Here is a 9,775-nt window from a genome sequence, read left to right on the forward strand (position 1 = left end):
TAAATGCCCCAGTTCTGGCTGAAGAAAAGCAGCCCTAAAGCATGATGGCTGCCACCACCATGGTGCACCGTGGGTATGGTGTTCTTTTGGTGATGTCCTTTTTTTGCACCAAACATATATTTTGGAATTATGGAATTATTATAAATTATGGAATTGGCCTTATCAGACCATAACGCATTTTGCTACATGGTTTGGGGTGATTTAGTTGGGCTTGGATGTTTTTTGTGAGAATGGGCTTCCGTCTAGCTACCCTACCCTATAGCCCAGACATGTGAAGAATATGAAAGACTGTTGTCACATGCAGAGAGTAATCAATACTTGTCAGATATTTCTGCAGCTCCTTTAATGTTGCCATTGGCTTCTTGGCAGCCTCCCTAGTAAGTTTTTGTCTTGTCCTTTTGTAAATTTTGGAGGGACATCCTGTTCTTGGTGATGACACTGTGATGCTCCATTTTCTCCACTTGTTGATGATGGCCTTCAAGGTATTCCATGGTACATAAAATATTTTGGAAATTTTTTGTACCCCTCTCCTGATTGATTCCTTTCGAGAGTGAGACCCTTTACAGGCTTTGTCAGCTCTTTGCAGACCAAGGCTTCAGCAGTCGGATGAAACCAAGAAGATGTCAAGAAAATCCAACAGAAACAGCTGGTCTTTATTTGGTGTTTATCAGAATAATTTCATTGATGATAGCTGTATGATAATTACTTTTGAACATGAGATTGAATGTGATTGGTTCATTCTGAACATATCCCCAATTATAAAAGGGTGTGCACACTTACGCAATCAGGTTATTGTAACTTTTTTTTATTTTTTTCTATTTTTCCCCCTGAAAAAACAATTTTTCTGATCCTCTGTCTACCTGTAACCAATCAGGAAACACTAGCCCTGTGCAGGGAACTATTTAATTGCATGTAACACCTTGGTCTTTGGAGTTCTTCTCCCCAGCTGCGATGAGAATAAACATATTAGTCCAGAGTTAACTGTGTCTCTGTGAGTTTAACTTTTTATTTGACTTCAGAAGGTACTATTTTCCACCACACATGCATTTCAGCAGGTGGCGGTGAATGACTGGGGCAGAACCTACCTTTCCCCATTTTGCTATAATTATAGATATAGCCAGAACACACAGCAGGCAAAACAATGACCCAGTTGTTGGTACCAAAAAGCACAGGGAAATGCTTTTCCAAGTGTCTCAATATAACCCCATGGCAAGGCACCCAGGGGTGGATAAAACGCTAGCCCTGTTAATGGCTTGCTTTTATTGGGATCCCTAAAGAAATCCTGACTGACCGTGGCACATCATTTGTCATGTACACTATGAACATTATGAATTATTGGGGATTAAACTGAAAAAGATAGCTGGAATTGGAATAAATGGTTGGAAGTCCTATTACTTGCAGTCAGGGAAGTTCCCTAGGTCTCCACGGGGTTTTCCTCATTTGATCTATTATTTGGGTGGAAGCCCAATGGAGTGTTGGATGTAATTAAAGAAAACTAGGAGGACAGTCTAACACTCTGCAAAAAAGAAACTCAATTTAACATGGACCTGCAAGCAAAACTCCAAACATTAGGTCACTTATAATGGGAAAGTTTGCTCCAGGCCCAGGAGAGGTGGCAACAGTTCTAGAATAGGCACTCTCAACTGAGACAGTTTACACCAGGAGATAAAGTCTTTGTATTACTTGCCACCTCCAGCTCGAAATTACTTGCTAAGTGGCAAGGGCCCTTTGAGGTCACACGGAGAGTGGGAGAGGTCGACTATGAGGTTATGCACACAGACAGGGAAAATGAAAGGCAGATATACCACCTCAATTTCCTCAAACAATGGAAGGAGGCAGTCTCTGTTGCTCTGGAGACGGCAGTGGTAGATAGAGATAAGTTGGGGCTGATTGTCCAAAACAGCTGACCACCTCTTACCATTCCCCATCCCCAGAGGGCAGAATTTGCCAGATTGCAATCCAAATTTTTGGAAGTGTTTTCTCTCCTCTGTGGTAGCACATACCTCATAAAACACCACATAGCAACTCCTCCCAGCGTGGTTGCCTACCTGGACACAAAAAAGTGGTTCAGGACAAATTGTTGGAGAAATACTGGAGATGGGTGTGATCAATGAGTCAAACAGTTACTGGAAGATCTCCATCGTGCTGGTACCCAAGGCCAGTGGGGTGGTCTGTGTTTGTGTGGGCTTCCGCAAGGTGAATGCGGTTTCGAAATTTGATGCCTATCCAATGCCTTGTATTGATGAGTTCCTAGGCATGGCTCATTTTTATTTGACCCTGGATTTGACCAAGGGCATTTGACCTTGTTGCCAGTGTCCAAAGAAACTTTCTCTACACTGTTTGGTTTACACAAATTTGTCATACTAACGATCTTGCTTTGTGGGGAGCTGGCCTGCCCGAGAACCAAGACTAAAATGGAGGTGAGACAGCTCCTGGGACTGCTGGGATATTATTATTATTATGCAGGCTTGTGCCTAATTATTCAGACCTCGCCAGCCCACTGACTGATCTCACTAAAAAGGCGGCACCAGACTCTGTCCAGTGGTTTGAGCAGTGCCAGGGGGTCTTTCTGAGGGTTAAAATGGCTCTCTCTGGGCCCTTTGATTCACTCTGATAAATTTTCTTTCCCCTTTTGTGTTGCAGAGGGCTGGGGTCCATTCTGTCCCAGGTTGTGGAGAGGGAGCACTGCCCAGTGCCATACATCAGCAGGAAGCTCTCAGTGCTGGAGTCTAAGTACAGGACTGTGGAGAAGGAGTGTTTAGCCATTAAATGATACAGGAGCTAGGCCCAGAGACCTCAGCCTCACCTGCCATAACTACCCGGCCAAAGAGACGCCACAAGCAGTGTGAGTGAAACCGGAAACACAGCAAGTGGGCTGGCATCCATGACAGGCTAAAAGCTAATCCAGTCATACTAGCCATACCATCGATTCCATTGGCAAATGTTTGCTCCCTGGACAACAAACTGGACTGCATTTCTCTATAGCAGACAACACAGTGAGAGAAGAGGGATTGCTGCATTTTTATTTTTACAAGAACTATTGAATATTTTAACCACAAAATGTTAACCGCAAAATGTGTACTCATATTTGATCATCCAAAATGTATCATTATACCCAGTATCTCAGTAAAAGGCTTGCTGACTAGAACTGTGTGCATGGAACAGGAAGTGTATGCTGAGAAACCGAGGCCTAAAAATGACCTATATGACCTTACATATGCATGGGAATTCTGTGTAAAGTGGGAAACAGGAACAAGCTGTAAATTTAAGTGGGTAAGGCTTCCTTAAACAATAAGATAAGCATATGGGGTAACCTTGTGTCTTGTTAAAAACAGGATAGACATGCATGAGAGTATGTGTCTTGTTAAAAACAGGATGTGGAAGAGTTTTCAGGTAAATGTATATAAGAATGCCTTTCTGAAGAGTGGGGCAGCTTTTGTCTGCAGACAACAGAGTGATCTTTGATCTGCACTAATGGCCACAACAGAACCTGGCTCAACAACAGCATCCCTGATGCAGCATTCAGCTAAATGGGCTAACCACCTTCTGAGTGGACGGGGATGCTACAACATCTGGTATGTCCCATGGACGGGGCTTTTTTTTTGTTTACATCAACAGAGAATGGCACACAAACACTGTATTAATTTGTAAATACAGTTCATTGCTGGTGGAATTCATGACAGTCAAGTGTCAGCCTTACTATCTGCCAAGGGAGTTCACCATCACTGCTGTGTACATTCCTCACATGGCTAATGCTAAAGATGCACTACCTGAACTGTATGGGGCCATTAATGAACTACAATCTGCTCACAATGATGGCTTTCTCATTGTTGCTGGGGATTTCAACCATGCAAACCTGAAAACCATTCTGCCAAAATTATTCTAACATGTTGACTCTGCAGGACCGAATTTACAGCAGGAGAGGAGGCAGTGCTAAGGACGGTGAGAAAGAACTTGTCCCTTTGCATCAGGTGGCAAAGTGCAATCATGCAAAGAAAATCTCCAGCCACTACAACAACATCAAAGATGTGCATGTGGCAAGGTATCCAGGTCATCATGGACTACAAGATTCCACCATGTGTCACTGACACTGACAGTGATGCCTTCCACCCAGATGTGCTCATGGTTTGAAGCATTAAACACTGCACCAATGAGGAAATCCCCTCCCTTGGATGACCAGGTGCTCTGCTTGTTCTCAGCCCATGTGAGGAAGACGCTCTCCAGAGACAACCCTTGCAAAGCTGCAGGACCAGAAAACATACCAGAACAAGTGCTCAAAGACTGTGCAGATCAGCTAGCTGATGTCCTGACAGATATCTTCAACATCTCCATGAGCCAAGCAGTCGTCCCACAGTGTTTTAAGGCTACTACCATCATACTGTACCGGCGCCAAAGAAGTCAACAGTATCAAGTCTCAATGACTAGCACCCTATAGCATGCACACCAATCATCATGAAGTGCTTCAAGCAGCTGGTCATGAGTCACATGCAGCTTGCGTACCATCCCAACCATTCCACAGAGGATGCATACTCTTCACCTGGTACTAACCCACCTCGACAAGAAGAATACATACTTCATCATCCCCAGCAGCTGATTGATAATCTGGACCTGCTAGTTTTCAGCACCTTGCTCAGTAACTGGATCCTGGACTTCCTCACTGGGAGACCCCAGTCAATTAGGGTCAGCAGCAAGACCTCCACCACCATCATCCTGAACACTGGTGCCCCCCAGGGCTGCTTACTCAGCCCAGTGCTGTTCACTCTGTTAACCCAAGTCTGCACTGCCAGATCCAGTTCAAACCACATTGCAAAGTTCTCTGATGACACCATAGTAGTTGGCCTCATCAGTGACAGTGATGAGACATCATACAGAGAGGAGGTGGAATGGCTCACTGGCTGGTGCAAAAACAACAATCTGTCTCTGAGTGTTGACAAAACAAAAAAAATGTTGACTACAGGAAGTCCTGCGCTGATCTCCCCCCGTGCATAAATGGCTCCAAAGTCCAGAGAGTGATGAGCCCCAAGTTCCTTGGTGTTCACATCACGAAAAACCTCAAATGGACAAACAACACCAGCTTCCTGACCAAAAGAGTCCAGCAGCATCTGCCTGAAGAAGGCGAACATCCCTCCACCCATCCTCACAGTGTTCTACAGGGAAACCATTGAGAGTGTCCTGACCAGCTGCATCACTGTCTGGTTTGGAAATTGCAACATCTCTGATCAAAAGACCCTACAAAGGATAGTGCGGACAGCTGAACGCATCATTCGTGCACCTCTACCCCCTGTTCAGGATATTTTCTACTCACGCAGTATTTGCAAGGCCTCCAGCATTGTGGACAAGCCCTCTCACCCCTTTGAGATTATGCGATCTCAAAGCAAATTGTTAGTGGTGTTGGCTTTGCATTGCGAATTGTCAGAAGTTACATAAATAACCTAAAGTTTTGGTTAGCCTACATTGTATACAAACAGACAGCCATCTTTATTAATACATAAATCATAATGTTAATTAACAGAATGAGTTAACAAGATTACAAGTTATTACTTAACTATTACCATTATTATGACTATTGAATATTCATATACAGTATGGTTCAGTTGTCTGTTAATATATATGCCTCATTATTTTATGATGTGCTGAAGATTAGTGCACATATTAATTTATCATTAAGAAAGAATTAGTTAAGTATTAATATATTGCTTATTGGTGGACCTTATATTAATGTGTCAACAGTTAAATACTTGTGGCACATGAAAGCAGTTTATGATGACAGAAACACCCATTCACACCAAACATGATGCAATCCAATTTTAAATTATGGAAGACATTCAAACCCAGTGTTGTTTCAGCTGCTCCTGTTAGGAGTCACCACAGCAGATCAATGGTCTGCATGTTTGATTTGGCACAGGTAAACCAAATGCCCTTCCTGACACAACTCTCCTATTTTATCCAGGCTTGGGACCAGCACTGAGAGTACACTCCCAGTGGCTGGGTTGGTTCCCTGCCAAGGAACTGAACCCAGGCTATGGCAGTGAGAGTGCGGGATCCTTAGCTACTAGACCATCAGGGACCTTTCACCTCCCACTGTGCACAACATTAATTAAGATTTAATTTAAACTTGATTTAAACTTCAACCTTTAACTATCATAATTCAGGCAAATTTTAAGTGCAGCAGGTGCAAATAAATCATTACCAGTGGCAGCTGATGTTGAAAACTACTTATCCATCACATCAAAATCATTGCCAATTAGATGAATTAAAACTATGAATTACATAGGCACACATAGCACAGCTACTGCATTTGCACTAAATCCTAAATTAAATTGAATTCTTTCCACATTCGAGGTACAAATCACATTGTTTTATGCTATATTTCTCATTATGTTAATTTAGGATAAACAAAGTTGGGTATTGTTTCATTAAACAACTGCATTGGATAGAGACCGAAGTATTTTAAAAGATTAAAAACAAAAAGAGTTTTCGCCCCACCTTTTACAGAGAGTTGTACAGCACTTAATGTGTTCCCCAGTGTGTTTGATGCAGTACAGATGTACAGCCCAGTGTCTTGCTGCTTGCAGTAAAGAACTTTCAAAGTATAGTGCCCCTCCCTGTCCTCAAACACTAGGTGACGTCGTCCAGGCACAATTGATTCCCCATCTTTCTTCCACAGGATCTCAGGTTTGGGTTTACCTGTTACATAGCAACGAAATTTGGCATGTTTGCCTTCTGTGATCATGAACTTCTTGGCCTTAGCCACATTCAGGTGCTTTCCTCTTGAGTATGTGTCCTTCTCACATGAGTATTTCCATTTTGAATGCATGTCATTCTGGTCTGGAGATGAGTGGCCATTGGTGTAGCCATTTCGACGGTTCTTCCCGACTTGCTCAGGCATACTTTCAACCAACAATACAGCTCCAGTCACAGCTTCACCATACTGATTGACTGCTTTGCAGGTGTAGACTCCTCCATCTGGGGCTCGTGTTTGGAAGATCTTCAGCTGGAACCATCCTTCATTTTGTTGGCTGATGCAAAAGTGTGAGCTCTCATAGATCTCATTGACTTGCTTGCCATCTTTCTCCCACACAACCTCAGATAAGGGATTACCCCAAAGCTTGCATGAGAAGGCAGCATCTTCTCCTTGATCTACTCTCAAGGACAGAGGTTTGATGAGGAACCGGGGTTTGTTGTCCTGAAAAAGATCTGCCTCCATGTCCGACAAAGGCTGCTTGAGATTTTTTATTTCTTGTTTTGGTGGAATAACCATAATTTGCTGTTGTTCTTGCAGGGGATACATCATCTGAACATTTTGGGTTTCCTCTTCTACTTTAAGAGTAGCAGCTGCATAAGTATCCCCAATGCTGTTCTTAGCTCTGCAGATGTACTGTCCAGCATCTTCCAGAGTGACCTGATAGATGGAGAGGGTGCACACGTTGCCATCCTGGGTAATGCAGTAGCGACCCTCAGGGATAATGGGTTCATTCAGTCTCTCCCACAACACATCAGGTTTTGGATCTCCACTGATCTGACATTTAAGGACTGCATCTGACCCACTTTTCACCAGAACTGAACGTGGGTATCCAAGAACACGGGGGGCACCACCAAACACATCCATGGCTGCTGTTATTTAGTGAAGGCTTGCAATATGAAATTGTCTTTATTAAAATTAAGCACTCCTGGCTTTCTTTACTAAATTTCAAACTGTAAAAAAAAAAAAAAAAACATAAATTTGCATCATCATTATTACAAATGTTTCAACTGATGTTTCAGCTACATAATATATGCTCAATAAAAATACTCAACCAACATTCTTTTCATTTTTGATTGTTATTTTTGAGGTTACTATAAACATATTCAGATGTTGCACAAAACAATTAAGCACACATTGTGGATAGACACTGGAAACACTGGAGTCTCTGAGATTAAGTGGAAAAATTCACCTAATCAACAGAGGACTTGGGAACAAAGGATTTTAATACCTAATGAATTCATTAAATTCACTATAATTATTAAAATATTTCATATTAAATAGGTTATCTATGCAGAAAGGAATTACTCACTATAAGCCAGGAAATGCCTACCCTGTTTCTTCTACGTAACAACTGGTGCTGTATATTAGAAGACAGTATTTAAAATGGGCTATCCAAATAAAGGTGCGGGTATACCATTTCTGTTTGCAATGACATGGTTGTTCTAAATATTACCATTACTCAGAGGTGTAGTCAAGACATAGACACAGAGTAATGACTAGATTATTATTATTAGACCTTATTTAGGGGTACATTTAATCATTTTGCATATGTTCAATCAGATATTGTGTCATTCATATGATTTTGGAATATTTCATATGATGTGCCAATTTCGTACAAATACACACCAAATTAACAAAGCATATGATAGTATGATTTTATAATATGTAATTTTAATTATGGACATTTGTTAAAATTGTCCTTAAAGGTTATCTTTTCTTGTATGTCTTGTGAAAGGTTGCTCAAAGAAAGTCGGGGTTTCTTTCATGCTCTCTTCAACTAAGAGTAACCATTATTAAACTGTAAATACAGGTTAGAAAATTATGTATAATGAAGGTAACATTTTCAGTGGAGTTCCACTGAAAATTTCAATTACATAAAATTAAGCTACATTATTGTCTAAATAGTTAGTCACACAAAGAGACAAATCTCAGGTAAACTAAACAAAGATAGTGAAAAAACATAACTGGGGAAAATGAATAATTATCCCCAGTGTAAGCTTCTATATAACCAGGCTGACCTTTGGTGTACAGATTGATGAAGATAGAAAAGCTGTTGGTGACCATACAACACTGCTAGAAATGCAGCTGACCTTTAATAAATTCCAAAGTAGTGCAATTCCCTCCAGCTTTTCCTGTTACTGTCAAGCTTCCTTTATATGTGGAGATGTGTTTGGCTCATCTGTATTGGATCCACTGAATGTCTGTCTCACCCAGTCCTGAGACCTTCTGTGTCATTGTCAGCCAATGAATGCTTTCACAGCTGCTACCTCACCTTGCTAAAAATACTCACTCCAGCCACCATGTCAACAGGGCAAGATAAGGTCTAAGCATCTGTTCAATATGCCACAGAAGCTAAACTTAGACTCACAGACAACTTGAGTCCTGTGGTACAGAATGACTGACATGTGTGCATATGCATGCTCTGTGTATTGGACTATGTGACACATCCTCTTCTTGGGGGACTAATAATGATGAGATGTGTCAGGAGAAAGTGGTGTTTGTTTCAGGCACTAACAGGGCTGGACATAGCCTGTCTTGATTGGGGTGAACTGAAAATATCCAGGCATCTTTTTTTCTCATCATGATTGCCATGATTAGAATATTAAAAACATAATATTTGTATCATAATGAAGAACTGCAGACTTCCTGCCCACATATTTTGTTTAAATTTATTTTACTTTTCATTTCTACACAGCCACAGCCATTCATGAGAATAGTAGTGTTGCTGTAGCTTAGTACTATCCTGTAGACATGTAGATGCATTTATTAATTTGTTTCTTTGTTTGTTTGTCTATATACCTCTAAACCAGGGGTGTCAAAGTAAAATTCTCCCTGGCCACATGAGCATTTTTATGAGACCCCTAAGGCCCGTAATCTAAGGCTATCAGTTTTTCAACTTATTTAACATATTCTATCATTTATGCTAGGTTACACAAATAACCATAGCTCTGAATAGGACATTTCTAGAAAAAAGTAGGCTGCTTTACTTTTACTGCAGTAAAAGTAGATTAGGATTATAAGAGAAGGTGT

At 41.3% G+C, this 9,775-nt stretch overlaps 1 protein-coding gene across 11 annotated transcripts in view; it reads right to left on the reverse strand.

Moving 5' to 3' along the window:
- Positions 1 to 8,972, reverse strand: part of obsl1a (obscurin like cytoskeletal adaptor 1a) — a 126,673-nt gene extending 117,701 nt beyond the window's left edge. For 4 of the 11 annotated variants that reach the window (XR_008300985.1, XR_008300983.1, XR_008300982.1 and 1 more), the window contains exons 1-2: positions 8,764 to 8,939; positions 6,487 to 7,695 (exon numbers count right to left, since the gene is read on the reverse strand). Coding sequence is in view for 7 of the 11 variants with exons in the window: in XM_053229474.1 (XP_053085449.1) it covers positions 6,487 to 7,609 (1,123 nt within the window). In the remaining 4 variants the exon portion in view is untranslated. Of the gene's footprint in view, positions 1 to 6,486; positions 7,696 to 8,763 lie in introns of all 11 variants that reach the window. The other 7 variants (XR_008300980.1, XM_053229459.1, XM_053229471.1 and 4 more) reach the window with 5 other exon arrangements.
- Positions 8,973 to 9,775: the final 803 nt, after the last annotated feature.

The sequence above is a fragment of the Pangasianodon hypophthalmus genome, chromosome 2, assembly GCF_027358585.1.
Source record: "Pangasianodon hypophthalmus isolate fPanHyp1 chromosome 2, fPanHyp1.pri, whole genome shotgun sequence".
In the NCBI taxonomy this organism is placed as follows: domain Eukaryota; kingdom Metazoa; phylum Chordata; class Actinopteri; order Siluriformes; family Pangasiidae; genus Pangasianodon; species Pangasianodon hypophthalmus.